At 41.6% G+C, this 19,648-nt stretch overlaps 1 protein-coding gene across 3 annotated transcripts in view; it reads left to right on the top strand.

The window, feature by feature from the left end:
• FBXL7 (F-box and leucine rich repeat protein 7) overlaps positions 1 to 19,648 on the top strand; it is a 414,211-nt gene that overhangs the window by 385,302 nt on the left and 9,261 nt on the right. For all 3 annotated transcript variants that reach the window (XM_072958834.1, XM_072958835.1, XM_006215584.4), the window contains exon 3: positions 17,790 to 18,401. In XM_072958834.1, coding sequence (XP_072814935.1) covers positions 17,804 to 18,401 — 598 coding nt within the window. In that variant the 5' untranslated portion in view covers positions 17,790 to 17,803. The remainder of the gene's footprint in view (positions 1 to 17,789; positions 18,402 to 19,648) is intronic.

The following is a 19,648-nucleotide window of genomic DNA, read 5'->3' as shown; positions in this document are numbered from 1 at the left end:
TGAAAGTGCATAGGGGATTTAGTGGCATTCTTCAACAGTTAACTTGCTTTGTGCCGAACGTCAAAGGTGATGCAATTATAAGATGACCAGAAAAGTGCGCTTAATTAGAATTCAAAAGCCTTTGATTCCAATCACTCTGCTTCTCTTTCCTTATCCAGTTTTCCAAAAAGGGAGTGTCCCATGCAGCTGCCTCTCATCTTGTCACTCTGAGTCTTCGCTCAGTGACTACAGAGTACACAGTGACAGTTTTATACTGCTTGTCTTGCTTTCACATGGCTGTGCCTTTTTCCCCTTACAGCATATGTTTAATATTTAAGATGGAACAGGATGTTTAAAGTTGTGGTGTTACCGGTTTGTTTTCCTTAGAAGGCACAGATGCCCCAGCTCGCGGAGTCCCAGAGCGTTCAACGTCCTCGCAGCACAAAGTGCCCGATGTTGTCTCCATGTTTACGTAGTTATGATTATCTAAATGGTCTAATGTTTTGAGTCAGCATGTTTTTGCTCTTTGCAGCCATTATGTTGATTGAAGGAAGACGACTGAACAATATACAAGGAAGAATTCGATGCTTTGATTAAAAGAAAAAAGTGTCCAGATGACTTGAGGAAACTGGTCCAACTCAGTTTCCCACGTGAAATATACTTCCATCTGTTCTTCTAATCCTAAAGTATGGCTTAAGTAGTGATACTGGTATTCACAGTTCGCCCCTGATTGAGCAGCGAGCTTACCCTTTAGGAGAGAACCTGCTAGCTTTCTTTTTAGGGCCCCACAGAGGTTTCCGGTTGGCTTGTACAACCCAAGAGGCAGTGGCACAATACAGGCCTTTCACCAAGTCCCCTAGATTGGGAGAAGTCATGGAGCTGTCCTCAGACATCCAACGCCACGTTGCCACTGTCTGTCCTGCAGGGCTGATTCAGTTCTTGCCCCTGTGGTTTCTAGGTGAGCACGGCGTAGCCTCTCATCGGAGGTGCGGTGATGTTGATGATGAAGGTTTCAAATGGTGGGTCTAGGTGACCGGAGCAGAACAAGCCCTGAAGGAATGAATAGTGACTTGCCCATTGAATGTCTACGTCAAGAGCATGTCAGCAAAAGTGCTGGGTGAGAAAGACAGTGGTCGCCACTCTGACGACCTCTGGGTTCCTTGCAGGAATTGCAGCAGGTTGAAGGCCCAGCAAGCCAAATGAGTACATGGAGGAGTAAAGGCCATTTCAAAGTTAATGTTCAACTCAAGGTACAACATTTCAGGAATAAAAGAGGGGGGAAAATGGGAGCCATCCAAGAAAGGAAAATTTTCTTAAAAGGTCTGATTCTCACTTCTTTAGGTAAAGGATTCTGGCAAATGGTGCCTACCTGGAGGTCAGTTCCCATCTCCCACCATAGCCTTCCCAGTATTGTGCCCACTGGGTGCAGACTGTTGAATGCAGGAGTTGGGAAGAGGTGGTTTAGATGTAAACACCACAAAATCTGGTTAAGGCTCTCCTCTCCCTTTGGCATTCCGGGGCGCTTCCCTCCAGGAAGATCACCACGTTCTTATTTGCCATGGTTTTATCTTTTTATGGTCTCTGGTCTCTGTGCACATGAAAACAGACTCTCTCTGAGTAGCAACGATTTCTCCTTCCTTCATGTAAAAATAGGCAGGGGGTAGAAAAATCCAGAATTTATTTAGACATTTGACTTTTTTTTAAACATAATTTTAATTCTTAATTTTGAAAAATAAAGTGGGAGTTCTGGATTTGCAGATACTAATTCCTATACATAAAATAGATAAACAGCAAGGTCCTACTGTATTGCCCAGGGAACTGTATTTAATACCTTGTAATAGCCTTTAATGAAAAAGAATATGAAAAATTATATATATATATATATATAATTGAATCACTATGCTGTACACCAGAAATTAACACAACATTGTAAACCAACTATACTTCAATTTAAAAAAAATTTTTAAAGAAACATTAATAGATATTTTTGTGGAATCTCTTTTAAAGGAGATTATAAAACTCTGCAGTATAGCAACTACCTTAGTGTTTGTTTGTTTTTCTCTCTCTCTCTCTCTCTCTCTCTACTTCTCATGCAACTCAAATTTTTAAAAACATATTGGAGGTCAGAGTGCCACTAATTCATTCCAAGAAGACCAGCACATGGGGCAAGAGAATGTATACTCATATCTGCTCTCCTTTCACAGTCTAGGGATCGGAACCTTGGACAACAGCTTTCTCTTTATGTAGCTTTCAGAAACTACACTTCTACAGCCCCTAGAAAGAGAAGGGAAGAATTGGAGAAATAATAGTTATTTTAGGGACCTAAGGTTAAGGTTGACATTGCAAAATACAGCACCCTTATCATACCCTATGGTAGCTGCTACATTTCAAGGTATGTTAGTACCTCTGAATCTTCATAGATACAGCTTTCAATTGTGCTTATAATTTTAAGTTTCTTCAGTAAAAAGTCAAAAGACTACTTTAAGCATTATTTTTCTTGGCTGCTCTAATTTAAGATGTATTCTTGTCTTTTGACATACTTCTAAGCTTAGAGCCAGATTTGTTCATACTAGGTTATCTGATAGTCAAATGTGAATTACAACAGTCCCTTTCTGACATTTTGTGTACTTATTCACAGTGAAAACATACAAAACTTATAACCCTGATATGACTACACAATGCTCTTTGTTCCCTACTTTGATTACACAGCAATGGCAAACTCTAAAGAGGGATAAATTATAAACCCTTTGTGGATTTTGTGGCAAAAACAGAGGCTCTTTGCAATGATTAAGTATTAGATAGATTATGGTTGTGATGGGTTGCTTCTAATTTTATTTCGGTCTTTACACAATTTAAATCATAAGAAGAAAAACTATTCCAGGATAAAGAAGAGCTTTGGTCAAAGCTCAAAATGAGTTCCAGGAGTGTAAGATACAAAAAAAGAAAGAGTTATGTTAATAACCACACATTTGATATCTTGCACATTAATCTTGGTCAACATGTTCCTAAATTTTTCCTTAAGAAAACAAAATCTCTTTTTCATAACTATTTGACTGTATTTATATGGGTTATTTTTTTATAATGAAGAAAAGTGTGTACTTTACTTTACTTTACTTTACTGGCCAAGGAATATTATTAAAAGTACAAATACCTGACCATTTCTTTGTGATATACTTAAGTGTCATAATAGTGGATCACTGAATAGTCAGCTTTTTATCAGTCTCTCAGTATGGCTGAAAGAGCCAAAATGGACCATCTTGCAAAATGCTGTTTTAATCATCTTTTTATTTCCCTGATCTTTGAAGCAAATGAAGCAATCTTTTAGCTATAAACTATGCATTGTTTGTTCAAAATAACCTGAAATTAACTCTAAAATAATAAAACATTAAAATTTCTCAAAATCTAAGACTAAGGTGCCATGTTTAATTCATTGTCCTTTTTTAAACCATTTTAAGAGATTTGATCTTCTTCTTAACCTAAAGGGACTAACTGATTGCTTGGAAGCCAACCTGCACATAATCTGGCCCAGAACAGGGAATTTTTTTAAGGCACTCCATACTGAATGAGCCAGAACAATGCCTACCTCGAGGCTTCTATCTGCTCAACCTCTGAAGAATAAATAGGAATGTTCTTTGCTTTTATTAATTGAATAGAGAGAGATTTTAAAACCAAATGAATATATGTCACAACAAAAAATCTTGAGGAAAACCCAAGCCACCAGCCTGGAATATAATGTCAAAGTGCTAACATTTGCTGGGAAAAAATTAAGTATTTTTAAGTTCAGATCTAAAGTAATGAGAATAAGCAGGGTGGCCCAGCCATGAGAACCTTGGGGACATCTCAGTTTGGGTTGGGGGCAAGCGCAGGGAACAATCAGAGGACGGGATGGAGGGGATAAATCTTGAGTTACCTCCCAGTCCACGCGTGTCCCCACCCGCACCCTGACCCATGTCACAAGGTCAAACCGTGGCCTCCTGGGGGAAATAAAACTGTAACCTACTGAATATGAAATATCGATATAAATGATGAACCAGAATCTACCATTCTGTTTGCTTTATGACTAAGTAGAAGTCTTAAATTTTGGTTAAAAGGAAACTAAAAGTACACGTTGTCCAGAAAAGCTATATTAAATTGAGATAATCTCCAACATATCAAATGTATATTCCCTCAGCGACTGGTTCCCAATCCTTCTCCAAAGCATTTTTTTTAATGATCTTGAGATTAAGTGAAAGCTTTCTGCACTGATTAATGCCACGTGTTATAATTAGGAACTTACTTTTAGATTTGTTTTTTTCAGTCTTTATCCATATGCTAAGAGATAGATCCAATACGTATACACTTCTAGATATCTTCCTAAGAGAAATATGACCCAGAAATTATGGACTGATTGGGATGTGGGTGAACTGGAAAGTTGATGAAAGGTTCTAACTCTCCAGAAGAATATCATGCAGTTGGTGTGGAAGGATTTCCCACAAGTATTTCAATTTGCTTGAATTCTACTCTGCAGCTGAATGTCTTTAAGATTATTATTAATTTTCCTTGGAAACGAGGACTTCCTAAAATAAGTATGAATTAATAACATAGTCCAGAATGAGCCAGCACGTTGAAGTCTTGTCCCCAAAATCCAGGGACCCATTGAAAAGTCGGTCTTTGGGCTGAGTATTGATTGGGTCTGTTCTTTGGAAGGCATGGCCCTGGGGTCTCTCAAGCAGAGATTATGAACTTGGACTGTAGTAGAAACTCACCATGCAAATTGTTGACTGAAATAAATGCACAGCCTAAAAGTTGAGAGTTACGTTTCTTTTGGCAGACATCTCTGAGGACTCGAACCCCTTCGAGCCCCGGATGACAGCCTCTCAGATTGCTCTGAGGGACTTCTCTGAAGAGGTAGGGGAGGAGCTAGGATATATAGGAGGTTTACAACAAAGACCAGGTAGTTGGAACATTAAAAGATTACTTGTTAACTGTAGAAAACCAGGCATCTCAAGTTAAAGAATTCAGTGCTTTTCTGTGTATGGGAGGAAGCAAACATTTGGGCTCATTGAATTCATTCCTTTGACAAGCACCTAGCCATCTAGGGCCAGTGTCCTGTCCTTTCTTATTCTGAGTCCCCTCAGGGTGCACCATTGTGAGCGGCTGCAGAGGCTGGGCTTCAGGCCTCTCTTTACTGGGGGCGGTGGCCTCCGCTGAGGACTTGATGGTTTCAGCATTCTTTGGTTACTGATATGGTTTGCAGTATTTTTCATTCACAAGATGTATCCCAGGTCACCTTAAGGTGTCCATCCACTCATCAGGCAGCAAAGAGACCTTCAGTGGTAAATAAAACAATATTTAAATGCACTAAGTTCCTTTATTGTTCCCTTTTCTATTCGGTAATACTGAGAGAAAAAGTGTTTCTGTGCATCATTGGGTCATTGGTTTTCCCAGCCTATGATCATTTAAAATGATAATTGGGACATTGTATTTATGAGTTAATATTTAGATAGTACTTAAAACAGTGTCTTGTACATAATAAATGCTTTATATATTTTTTTAAATTAAAAGAAATTGTAAAGAATTTAAACAAGGGTAGATCGTATTTTCAAATGGCTAAGGGAATTCAGGGATTTGCTTTGCTTTGGAAACATTCTAATTAATTTTTGATATTCTACATGTTCATAAGTTCACTGGCGATTTCTCTCTTGGGAGTTGAGTTTGTGAGCTAGACTATCGCTCCCTATGGGACCTGTTTCCTGCTGTGAACTGAAAATTTACATCTCTTCTTACCAGAAGCTAAATTCAATACTATAACATCTACGGCACTTTGAAAGATGCAGACGTTGGCATTTCGTAACTATTCATGGCGAAATAAGGCAAAAGCACTATCTGACAATTGAAGACAGAAAATAATTAAGGCTGCCATCCAAAGTGCAATTGGCAGGTTGAAAATTATGGACTGCGAGCCTTTTCATGAAAGCCCGTGTGTTTTCTTCTCTTGTCAAGAGAAGAACTGGCTCCTTTCCCGAGCTTTGCAAAGCCATCCGTGAGCTCGCTGGAGAGGAGCAAATAAGCAATGCTGCCTGTCCCCTTCTGTCCGGGAAAAGCCAGCTCTGATGGTTACAGCTGATGTGTTCTGGGAAAAAAGGAAAAACACAAACGCTCCTGTTCCACCTTAGATAACTTGAGTTAAACAGAGCAAGTCTTAAAATTGCGGGGCAATGTAGAAATGTTTTTCTTTCTGTGAGTTTTTCATCGTGAGTTTTCATGTTTCATTGTTACTAGAAGTGAGCAGGGACGTCTGATCTGCACCAGCAGGTATCATGAACAAAGCACCAAGAATCCGGCTCCGAGATACTTCAGGCGGTGTGAGCTGCAAGAGATTGTTTTTCTGTGTGCGTGTGTCTTTTTAAACATCTTCGGAGTAGAGTAACATTATTAATCTAAGTGTGTGTACTGCCTCAGCCTAAATTAAGTGGAGGGGCAAGTGAAAAAAAAAAGACCTAAAACTGAAATGTTGATAAAGCACAGAGCTGTTCCAGCTTGTTCAACTGAAACATCTGGTGGCTCCAAGGGCAAGCGGTCCCCGACTTACGAGTTTTCAATGTTACGATGGTGGGAAAGCGGTACGCAGATTTTAAATTTTGACTTTTCCCAGGCTATCGAGATGCAGTGCCATACTGACTCGTGATGCTGGCAGCCGCAGGGCCTCCAGATCTACTCAGTCACCCACACGATCGTGAAGGGAAACAGCCAATAACGCTTTACAGCCATTCTGTACCCAGACAACAGTTCTGTTTTCCACTTTCAGTACAATAGTCAGTACATTACATGAGATTTTCAACACTATTACAAGATAGGCTCTGTGTTAGATGGTGCTGCCCACCTGTAGGCTTATGTAAGTGTTCCGAGCACGTTTAAGGTTGGCTGGGCTAAGTTATGATGTTCAGCAGGTTAGGGGTATTATTAAATGCAATTTCAACTTAAGATATTTTCAACTTGAGGTGGGTTTATCTAGATGTAACCCCTTCATAAGTCAAGGAAGATCTATAGTTCTTATAAATACTGCCAACTACAACCAAAAGAAAACTGAAAGGGGTTAATTGTGGGACCCGGCAAAGAACATCGCCTTTGGTGCATTAGGTGAACAGTTTCTAGGTGGCCAAATCCAGGTGAGATTCTGGACTGACTTAAGAAAGGAAGGTAACAGCTCCTGGCCTCAAGGTGCTCCCAGTCCAATGGGTGGAGAGACACTATGTGAAAAGGGCTGTGGTACAGATATATAAGATTACAATGGAAACACACTAAAAGTCGTTAAATAATTCAGCCTGGGTGGACCTGGAAAGGCTTGACAGAGAAAGGGACATTTTACCAGGGACTTGAGCACTGACTGGGAATCTACCAGTTAGGCTGGGGGAAAAGAACTTCTGAGGCAGGAGAGCAACATGGACACGTGCTCTCAGATGTGAATGTAGGGGGTGGGTCCCCTACACACTCTAAAAAAATTAGACTTTGTTACCTAGGCAGTGCCTAACACAGTGCCTGGCACGTAGTAAACGTTCAGCAAAAAATGTGGAAAGAAGTATTTTGGTTTCTGGGGCTGCCTTTCAAAGTACACAAACCAGGTGACTTAACAGAATTTATCTCACAGTTCTGGAGGCCAAAAGTCAAGGTGCTGGCAGGGATATGGAGAAGGATCCTTTCTTGCCTCTTTCAGCTCTTCGTGACCCCAGGTGTTCCATGGTTTATAGCAGCGTAAGCTCAACTTCTGCCTCCATCCTTGAACTGCCGTCTTACCTCTGTGTCTTCTCTCCCTGTGTCTCTGTTTTCTCCTCTTATAAGAACACCAGTTATACTGGATCAGGAACCACCCTAATTAAGTATGACCACATCTTAACTTGATTACATCTTCAAAAACCTTACTTCCAAATAAGGTCACACTCACAGGTACCAGGAATTAAGACTGCAACATAATTTTGTGGGGGACACAGTTCGCCCCACAACAAAAGGTATGAGCCATTCAAGATTTTGGTGCAGGGGAACTGGACCATATTTTAGAAAGCTAACTCTAAAAGCAGTGCCAAGGCTCTGTTTGAGTGAATGATGGAGAATTGGAAGGAAGAACAGAGTAAGGAGTATCAGTTAAGGAGTTGTTGAGAGAAGACAGAGATGATGAAAATGTGAACTGGGGTGGTAGTCATGGAGACAGAAAGGGAGGGCAACATTAGCTCCGTAAGCTAATCAAATCTGAGGGACTTGGCAACTGATTAGATATAGGTGGAGAATATGTAAATGAATAAATGTATGTATATGCCTGACTGGGACATTGTGCTATACACCAGAAACTGACACACTGTAACTGACTGTGCTTCAATTAAAAATAAATAAATAAACAGATACAGGTAGGATTGATGGAATTGTCCTAAATCTGTGCTGTCTAGTACCATAGCCACTGGCTACATGTGGCTAGTGAGCTCCTGAAATGTGCATCCAAGAAGCTGAAATTGTAGGTTAATTTTAATAAATTTGATTTCCAGTAGCTTCATGTGGCTGGTGGCTGCCATATTAGGCAACGCTGGTCTAGCAGGTATTTGGCTGTATGTGTTTGATGTTTGACAGAACATGGTCTAGGCTGGAGCATGACTTTCAGGAGTCGTTAGCTTACAGGCAATTGCTGAAGCCACGTCTGTGCGTGAGACCACGGAAGGGAGGGGCGCAGATGCTAACAGAAGAGTTAAGGATGAAATTATTTGGGAACCCGGTTCGATAAGTGGCACACTGCAGAAAAGAGTAAGAAAACAGCTCCTAAGACGGAAAAAGGCAAAGCAGAAGAGAGAAAGGTGTTGCAAAACCACAGGAGAAATTTCAAGGAGAGAGCAGTCCACCGTGTCACAGAAAAATGGACTTTTTAAATAAACTATGAGAAAAGACTTCCACAATTACAGTATTCTTTTGCCAAGAAATGCAGTGGTCATATTTTGTTCGCCAAGAGTAAGTACATTGTGCTCTGACCTTGGATTTTTATTTTTATTCTCCCTGCCTCACCCCTACTGATGTGAACGACGTTTCAACAGTTTATGGAGGCAACAATAAGGAATTTATAAAGATGAGACTACACCAGGAAATCCAGAATAGTATGCCCCTAAAAACGCCGTGGCAGACAGCCCAGAATTTCTTCCCCATGAAGGCCTCAGTAGAGATTGTATAATTTTTGTCAAACGCTGCTGCGGATAACAATATCAGTTTTCATAGACTCCACCTAACTACTCTGTAAAGTAGGCGGAATTATTTCCAGTTTACAAAAGAGGAGGCTGGTGGCCCCTGGGGTTTCAGCAACTTGTCTTAAATGATGCAAGTTGCACACAGGAGAGCAGAGGCAGCGACCCAAGTTCATCTGTCTTCAGTGTTCTTTCTCCTTAACAGCATTCCCTAAACTTGAGACGTTTACAAATGCCTTCATGATTTTTTGCCGTGTCTACTCACCGCCTGTACTGCTATTCACTTAATATTTTTAAAAGTAAACTTACAGTATTGTTTAAAAAATAAGCATTACAATATTACCTTACTTAAAAGGCCAGTATCACTTGGCATAACTAAGTGATTTTTAATAAAAATAATTATAGTGAATAATTTTAAAAGCATAAAAATGCTACTAAATGCTAACTAAATGCTGCTGCCTATTAAAGACTTTGAATCTGAGGCCTGCTTTCTTTTTGTTAAAAAGGAAGATTAGCAAATGTGTAAAGAGGTTCTAAAGACACGCTCTACCGTAAAGAGACTATCGCCTCGCCTTTTGAAAAGAGTAGCGTTGGACAGCAGTGGTACTCTCTCGTGGGGACAAAACATGCTTCTTTCTAGTAAAGAATGAATAATATAAGGTCATCTCCCTTTGCCATTTTACAGATGAAAAACAGCGCTAAGAAGTCATCGTTTCAACACAAAATAAAGCCATAAGGAGGCTGGTGAATTATAATCCAGGACTTCTACAGAGTTTCCGAGGCCACCTGATATTTCCTCGGGCATACGTTTCCTAAAAGATCCTTTCTAGATACTAGGCGTTGCAGGCAAAACCGGCCTTCACGAGATGTTCACAAGATGCCATTTTTGTATATTTCACTGATTGTATTTATGGCTTTTAGAGCAGTGTGGGTTAAAAGCTTCCTTAGCAGTGTGACCTGTTCCCTTTTAGAAGAATTTAAGGGCAAAACAGAATCCATACTCAGTTAAGAGTCAATAACTGGATAAACTGGGGAACACGAGTTTAGGCAGACGTTAGACTAAACTATATCCTCTGATATGAAAGGACCCTCACCATCCTCGTCAAGACTTCAGGGACCAACCACCATAGCTGCGCCCTCATAGGACTGATCTAAGTGACTGATAAAGCAAAGTTTTTATTCTCGAACAGGAATCTTGGCCATAATCTCATCCTAGGGGCGCCACCTTCTAGATAATATTCCCGGCAAGAACCCGTGAGTCCCAGAGGTAACTCCCTCCAGGTAAAATGCAAGATTAACCTTGTCTGTGTAGATTTCCACTTGATAGCAACCGATACCTTAAATAAGTTCTAGGGTGTGTGTATGATGTGAACCACATTAAAAGAAAATATTTTGAAATAAAACAAGAAGGAAAAGATCCCTTAGATTGTATTTTTTTTCCACTAGCTAGGTTTTATAGATCTGTTTTTTTAAGCTTGAGTTTAAGCTAAGAAAAGAAACCTTGCTTTTTATGGCAAGAATTCTTGAGTAGAAAGACAACTTATAATCGAAAGCATCTTGCACAAAAGTTTTGGTAATCAGAGGGGGAAAATGCAGAGTAGCTTTGTAAATTTAGACTTTGAAAGGCCAGTGTAATGTAAATATGACTTCCTAGAGTGTAAACAGCAGTGGTTTGAAAATAAAAACTTGTACAAAACAGGCAGCTATCTAGTTAGAAGAAAATGTGTCTAATAAGCATGTATACATGAGATGCCTTGAATATTTTTGATACTGTACTGTCATTACTAAAGATGTAAAATTTCCAAGACTTTTAAAGCCACGAGAATAGAAGTTGATAGAGGTGGGGCTTTTTTGTTTTTTCACCAGAAGAAAACAAGTATACTTTTTGGTATTCTTTACATATTTAATTTTAGAACATAAAACATATTGCTCACACATAAATCACTCCCTCGGAAGTGTTTTAAATTATTAATGGTGCCACAAGTTCTTAAACTTTAAAGAATCCACTATCTCTCATTTTAGACAACAGATGAAAATATTAATGTAAGTATCATTTTATTGATTTGGCTTAAGATCTCCATTTTGTCCAACGAAGTTTACCCTCATTTAGAGAAAATCCAAACGCCTACCAAAAATCTTCCTTAATTCACATGTTTGCCACTGCTGGGAGATTTTATATTCATTGTCTTCACCTTGGATTTCTGAAAACTGACTCTTTTTTCAGACCTGGACATACTTTTCTGTCTTTTTCCATCCTGGATTTTGTGTGATTTAAGCACATCCTCAACATAGTCATTTTTCTCTCTCCTGAAAGGCTACAAGCAATTGGAGAGGGCGTTGCCTTTGCCATGGAGGTACTTCAGTGGGGCTGTGGTGCAGGAAAGAGGTGGGCTCGGAACATTTGCTCTATAATCTTGTCAAATGGAAAAACTCCTCCCTTCCAGACCCCACTGGGCTCTGGGGCAGCAGTAACAGTATGTTAAATAATACAGTGAATGAATGAATCACTGCTTTCTTTTCTGCCTATAAATCTGTAATCCAAGAATCTGCAGCAGCTCAACCTACTGAATTTTAATACACAATGTCTATCTCTGTGTATTCCTTGCAGTTTATTTGGTGTACTTTCCTGCAGACATCAGTGGTGCATAGTTTTGTGTTACGTTTCAAGTTTTTGGATATATCCAGCTTCTCGAGCTGGATCACGAGGAGACACAGGCCACAAAATATATGCCTTGTTCCAACAAGGGATGCTCATTTCTCCTTAAATTCTCCCATTCTGCTTTCATGCCATTCACATGTGTTCATCTCTGTCTTTCTTAGAATCTTACGTATTCGTAATTGACAACCTCTTTTCCATTTCCATTTTTATATTTGAAATTAACCAGACATCCTTTTTGCAGATCTTATGATTTTTTCCTTGTATAGCTTTGTCTGTTTGTCGGTTCTTCCATTCACCCATCCATCCGACCACAAGGTAATCCATTGTGTCTGTCTTTAATGGGTTCCATTATTCACGTACTTTGCTCAAAGAATATCTGCAGAGTCCGCAGCTTCGTAACTTTAGAAAGCCACCTGCCTTTTACATTCTAGAAATTTTTCATAAGTTATGAAGATGTATTTGTCTCCTAAGAGTTTGGGCATTCCTTGTCCTGATATTTCAGGGGACGTTTTATCTTCAAACAAGAGATCCAAGCAGCCTTTGCGTGTACTGCTTTCCAGTGTTTCTGGCCAAGAATGCTGTGTGGGTGGTATCTGTGCCTCATGGTGATGTGGCTACCATAGAAGCAGCAGGAAAGGAGGGCTTTTAAACAAGCCACCCTGTGCCATTTCATCATGATCTCCATTTCCAATGATCAAAAAGACGTCTCAGAATTTAAGGACACAGTGTAGGCATCAGTAGGTGTGATTCTTGATAGGAGCTTTTGGAAATGTGTATTTCACTTGCCACTTTTTGCAAGCGCTGTTTACCCTGCTCAAAATAATGCCTGGTGGGAAGAGTTCTTTCATTTACTACTGTGGATCTCACCATTTGCCTGGGGGTGGGGGTGGGTGGTATAGAAAGACGTAACATAATGGATTTTTTCCAATGTAGTCTATTTACAGTGTGTTAATTTCTGGTGTACAGCATAGTGATTCAGTTATACATATATATATTCCTTTTTATACTCTTTTTCATTATAGACCATTACAAGGTTTTGAATATGTGCTATACAGTGGGACCTTGTTGTTTATCTATTTTATATACAGTGGTTAGTATCTGCATACCTTGAGCTCCCAATTTATCCCTCTACATCCCCTTTGCCCCTGGTAATCACAAGTTTGTTTCCTCATATGTCTGTGAGTCTGGTCTGTCTCTGATTTGTAAATAAGTTCATTTGTGTCCTTTTTTTTCTTTCTTTTGTTTTTAGATTCCACATGTAAGTAATATCATGTGGTATTTTTCTTTCTCTTTCTGGCTTATTTCACTTAGTATAATGTCTCCAGGTCCAACCATGTTGCTGCAAATGACATTATTTTATTCTTTTTTAATGGCTGAGTAGTATTCTATAATGGCTAATTTTTATGTAATTGTATACAAAAGTGTACAATGTATTAAAATTCGCACTAATATCCTCCCAGAGTTATCATTATACTGTGTTGTAGACCAATAGGTACCACCTTCCTGCTAAGATAGAGAAGCGGGTTTTGTCCTCAACACCTCAGATAGGTAGAAAGTCACCTGGAAAAGGTATTCAGATATGAAAACATGTTCATTCCTACAAAATGCCCTACATTCAGAGTCTTAAGCTCAAATAAAGTCAGCTTTCTTTCCACTTCTGTTTTTATTGCAGTGTCATAAGGCCAGGCGGAGGTTTCCAGGTTTCTTCTAACTCTGCCATCTTGATGATCCTCTCCTCTCTGCGTGTGTATCCATGGTGTCAGGGCATCTGCATCTTTGTTTCTAAGCTCTGTCAGGAAAATTAGCAGCTATTGCCCATGTCCATTTAGCTGTCAGTCCTCTGAAAAGGACATAGGAGAAAAAACTATGTACACAGGAAGTACTAGGTCTTTCCGAGTGCCCTGCGCAGACAGAGTGTACCACTTCGTGGGCGGAAATGACCCTTGTTTTGAATTGAATGCCACGCTCTATTTTCTTGGCTTATTGGCATTTGTATTCTTGGACTCTTGATAGTTCTATGTGGAAAACTACTTCTGTTTTTATAAACTATACCTAGTGGCAGTAAATGGCTCCAGCACCAAAGAACAAGATAGACTGTGTGTCAAGCCATGCATATTTTTATCCATAATAGCATTTACTTCCAAATTAAAAGTATGTGTATATATATGTATGTATGTATGTATTTGGCAAAATATATGTATATTTACGTATTTCTATTTCCCCCATATATATTTCTTGACATAAAGTATTCGGAAAATATGCTTTGTGACAACATCTAGCTATGTACATCTCCAGTTGTTACCTGTCTTTGTTCAGGCTGCTACAGCCAAAGACTGCAGACTGGGTGGCTTATAAACCACAAAATGTATTTCTCACAGATCTGGAGGCTGGAAGTCCAAGATCAAGGTGCTGGCAGATTCTGTGTCTGGTGGGGGCCCACTTCCTCATGGATGTCAGCCTTCTCACTGTAACCTCACATGGCGGAAGTGAGAGCTAGCTCTCTGGGGTCTCTTTGACAGAAGCCCTAATCCCATTCATGAAGGTTCTCCCTAAAGATCTAATCACTTTCCAAAGGCCCCAGCCCCCAATACCATCACCTGGGAGTTAAGATTTCAGCACACGCATTTGAGAGGGATGGAAACATGCAGACCATAGCAACACTCATCATTCTTTATTATTTTTGTAATTACCAGGTGCTATTTATCAATTATGATAAGTTGTATGCTTTCTAAAATTCTCTGCGGGTTCTTGACCTGCTGCAGAATAAGTAGGAAAGACTCAGAGAATGCTCGTGTAGGCTCTGGCAAAAGAGACGTCAGCCTTCCTGGCTGAAATCTCCCAGACTCCCCTGCTGTCTCCACACCCTGGCGAGCAGTGCAGAGCAATCGTGAATTACCGCCGGGAACCCAGCCGCTAAGTGCTGGGTAGGGGAGCCATTCCTGGGCCCCTGAGTCGCCCCAGGGCAGGATGTTCCTCACAGATGTGCAAGGCTGCCATCTCTTTCTGACTGTGAATTCTGTTCATACAAGAGCATGATTTTTGACAAAGAAAAGAAAGAGAAAACTAAAAGCGTTACTAAATGCGCAGCAGTGCTAGGCAATTTGGGCGCATTCCTAGTATCCATTGCTGAGAGTGTGAAAAAGCAACAAAAAGTGAACCGGTTATAAATGTAGGTTTTTGGAATCCACCTCCACCCCCACTGTGACTATAGTTCATTCTTCAGGGGCCTAAGTCAAGCTGTGCAGGTCTCTGCGGAACACTGTTAAGGGTCTCTCTTTCAAGATGAACAGAATGTAAGCAGGCGGGGAGAGATTTCAGAGCCCTCACAGCTGCAGAATGTCAGAGCTGTAAGTCTAAGATTATCTCCCCTCCACCCCCTGATCTGAAGTAAGCTGTTCACCTGTCTAAGAAAAACACTAACTTCAGACACAGTCTTGGAGTCCATATAATCATGGTTAGAATCATGGTAGCTTGGATGGCAGTTCTGAAATTCGTCATTGATTTACACTTAAGGTTTTCTTTAAAGATTTACTATTTATTTTAGCTGATTACAAAAAAAAGAGTACGTATTTCTTTAATTAAGAATGATTTAAAATGCAGTGTGTATCCCACCTGGGACAGAAAAGTACATATCAACCTAGAAACTGTTCTTTTTTAGACATATAAATACTTCCCTTCAATTTAGGGCATTTATGTGCACCTACTATGTACCATAAACCATGTCAGCCTTGCCAGGACACACATAAGAAAAGGATTTAACCCTTGTATCAAAGGAGTTTTTAGTGTAATGGAAGACATATCCATCATCCGTTGCCACAGTAATGCTGTGGTACAAATCACCCCTAATCTCAGTATTCTAGCTCACACATCTGTGGTTCATCTGGGCATCGGTTGACCCCAGCTGGGCTTGGTGGAGCATGGCTACAAGTTCTGTCTGCTAATCTGATAAGATACAGGCCTCTCTCCATCCTAAGATCAGTGGACCAGCCAAGCACGTTCTTCTCGTGGTGACAGAAGCACACAACCACACAAATGGCTTTTGGCAGATCACATCCCCTAACATTCACTGGCCAAAGCAAGTCACATGGCCAAAGCCAGCATCACGGGACCAAAGAGGTACACGCTGCCTAAGAAGCCTGCAAAAGTATATGACAAAGGATATGGGAAATCTAGAGAGAGGTGCGAAATTGAACAATACAGTCAAGCAAATTAGGGAAAGATAAATTCATGCATGTTTGTGTAACAAAGGGAAGGGATTTCAAAAGGGAAAGGATTAATAATATCTCAAAGACACTAAGAAAGTCTTCTCAGAGGAGGTGGCATTTGCTCTCAGTAACAAAAGGTGTTTGCATTTCAAGAGGCCGACAAGCTGTGCGTATAGGTGTGTGGGGAGTGCGGGGGAGGCAGACAGTAATTCAAGGATGCTCCACGAGCAAAGTCGTGGACACGTGTAGGACATGTGCAGTGTTAGGTTATGGAGAAGTACAGTAAAAAGAAAACATAGTAGAGAAAGCGTATCAGTAAGAAAGTTACAAATAGACAGCAGAGATGTCCTGTGTCAGAAGTCCTTGTGTTGAATGTTATTGCTGGAAGTTCTTTGAAAGGACAAGTGTCTGAAAATTCCCAAGGTACAAAATGTGAAAAAAGACCCAAGGATAGAATTTTTGTTTAAATCTTTAGAGCTATAATTAGAGCTGGAAATGACTTAGAAATTATCTAGACCAACTCTCTTACTTCACAGATGAAGAAGTGTGTACTTTGGAGGTAAATTCTGCGTGTATGTGTGTGTATGTGTGTGTGTGTGTGTATATATATATATATATAATATATTATATATGTATGTATATTCACATGTGTGTATGAAATATATAAATATATTTAGAAAGAGAATAAATGTCTTCCTAGATCTATCCATCTAAATATTTAAAATATAATATATAAATATATTTGTGGAGAGAATCAATTCTTTCATATATACATCAAGGTTGGGGGAGGAGCAGATATGAACTGAGCAGCAGACTTCTTAAAGTGGTATTCCTAAGAACGTTCATCCTTCATAAACTTAAGAACCACGTGATTACACCCCCCAAAGCAACAACAACAACAAAAAACCACTTGTATCCTCTTCAAGTGATCTTTCTGGTTCACATTATTCAGATGCAAAGGGAGAAATTATTAATAAGAAGAAAAAATAAATATTGTCCAGAAATTCCATGCCTGAAAATGCCATCTGAAATGCCAGCCTAACAGAAGAAGGAAGTGGGGTGGTTCCCCAGAACCCAGACCACAGAGCTTAGGGTACTGCTATCAAAAGATGGACAGTAGGGGGCAGGTGAGGACAAAGACAGCCAATGTTCTGCACACCCACTGGCCAGCCTTCCCCTCCTGTGAAACACGTTTGTAAATGAAACATTTTCATCTGCCTAACCGAAGTATAATTAGAAAAGTAAATCAGTTTGCGTCATCATATATGAGGTTTCATCCCAGTGTAAAAATAACTAAACTTTGAAGTTGTGTCCTTTAATCACCATTAATGTAGCTCAGAGGTCAGCAGACTGCAGCCCTCCGGCCAAAGCAGCTGATCTGTTTTTACAGAACAAGTTTGATGGAAATATCCACGACTGCCCGGTTACAGATTGTTTATGGCAGCTTTTGCTCCAAAACGGCAGGGCTGAGTAATTGCAACAGAGACAGAGCCCACATGGCTTGCAGTGCCTCAGAAATTTCGTATCCGGCCCTTTCCAGCTAGTCTGCCCAGCCCTGGTGCAGATACTGGAGGATGGGCCCTTTTCCGGAATGGGTGAAGCTGGCATGTGCTTCCGCTTCCGGTGATGGATTCAGCAGGGGTCCGTCCAGGGAGGACGGCAGTGGAATGAGTGTCACCACCTCGCCTGCCTCCTTCCGTCCGGGGCTCTGCTCCCGCCGTCCTTAACCCTTTGCTCTCTGTCCTTTGCCAGACTCCGACCTGAGCATGCGCACACTGAGCACGCCCAGCCCAGCCCTGATATGTCCACCGAATCTGCCGGGATTTCAGAATGGAAGGGGCTCGTCCACCTCCTCGTCCTCCATCACCGGGGAGACGGTGGCCATGGTCCACTCCCCGCCCCCGACCCGCCTCACCCACCCGCTCATCCGGCTGGCCTCCAGACCGCAGAAGGAGCAGGCCAGCATCGAGCGCCTGCCGGACCACGCCCTGGTGCAGGTCTTCTCCTTCCTGCCCACCAACCAGCTGTGCCGCTGCGCCCGCGTGTGCCGCCGCTGGTACAACCTGGCCTGGGACCCGCGGCTCTGGAGGACTATCCGCCTGACGGGCGAGACCATCAACGTGGACCGCGCCCTCAAGGTGCTGACCCGCAGGCTCTGCCAGGACACGCCCAACGTCTGCCTCATGCTGGAAACCGTCAGTGTCAGTGGCTGCAGGCGGCTCACGGACCGAGGTCTTTACACCATTGCCCAGTGCTGCCCGGAGCTGAGGCGGCTGGAAGTCTCCGGCTGTTACAATATCTCCAACGAGGCGGTCTTCGACGTGGTGTCCCTCTGTCCCAACCTGGAGCACCTGGATGTGTCAGGTACGTGGCAACTGACCTGCTATCAGTGGGCCCCTCCCAGTGCACCATCCCAAAGCAGTAGAGGACATGGTCACCTGGGAAGGGGCCCCTCTGTGAAAGCCATTAGAGATGACAGTAAGGAGGCAGACTCTTCTTCCTAAAATACTGTCTTTTTGGACTCAGGACCCTGGGGGCCAGCCGTATCCTCTTCATCAAATAATGTCAATTTCTTAGAGGAACTGGAGGCACCTTTTGTCCAGCAGTTCATTATTATGACTTTGAAATGCGTCTGTCCTCCCCAAATACTCAAAGTCATTTCAGAGCAACCGTAGATAATGGGGACTAAATATCTCATCGCAGATAAATAGGAACCAACTATCTAACTCAAACGCAAGTAGTTTAGAAAAACCACCCTGACGTCCACTGGTTGTGGTTCCCTGGAGCCTGAGAGCTGTGTCCAGCCAATTCTGTGCTGCGGGCTGTGCTCGTGACTGTTGCAGACACTGGGGAAAACCCATCCCGGCCAGCGGGCTCCTCATGTTTCACCCTCCTCTCCTCACCCTTGGACAGATATTGCATCTCTTCTCGGCGAAATTCTCAGTTACAGGGTGCAAGGGTAGGGCCCGAGGAGTGGAGCCTTCGGTTCTTTTTAAAAATGAAGGAAATCCCAGCATGGCTGCTTTGCTTGCAAAGCTCTCTCAGGCAGGAAGAATTAAAACCCAGACTCACACTCGGGCGCCAGACGTAGATCCAGCCGGACTAACAGCCTTTCTTTATCTCATCCACTGCCCAGTCGAAAGATGAACGTTTGAGAGGCTGAAATGTGTAGGATGCATCAGGGAGTTAGAGAAATGAACAGCGTGAGCCACCGCCTCAGGGACTGTTGCCGGGTTGGGGGGACGGGGTGGGGCCAGGGAGAAGTAAAAACCGCTGTGACAAGCGAATAAACAAAATTTGCGATTTACAAGCATCTGAGGTAAATGATACCCTCCCACCAAACCCGAGGTAAAAGTCAGCTCTCTGAGCTCACTCTCTCTTTTGAAAACCAACATCTGAAAATATTTCAGATGACAGTCAATTATTTTTCGCAGATTCGTTCCCCCGCTGGAAAGCAGCTCTCCGCTCCCCTTGTTCAGCTGGCTTCAGGACAAAACCGTCGTAACCGTTTGTTCAGTTAGTCTTGAGCAGCTGTTGGCGTCAAGAAGCAGGAACTGAAGAGGTTTTTCTTACATTTTTCCCCCCAAGGAATTCTGGAAAGAGAAAGCATT

Source organism: Vicugna pacos, chromosome 3 (genome assembly GCF_048564905.1).
Source record: "Vicugna pacos chromosome 3, VicPac4, whole genome shotgun sequence".
NCBI classification, from domain to species: Eukaryota; Metazoa; Chordata; class Mammalia; order Artiodactyla; family Camelidae; genus Vicugna; species Vicugna pacos.
This window is presented reverse-complemented; position numbering and strand designations above follow the sequence as displayed.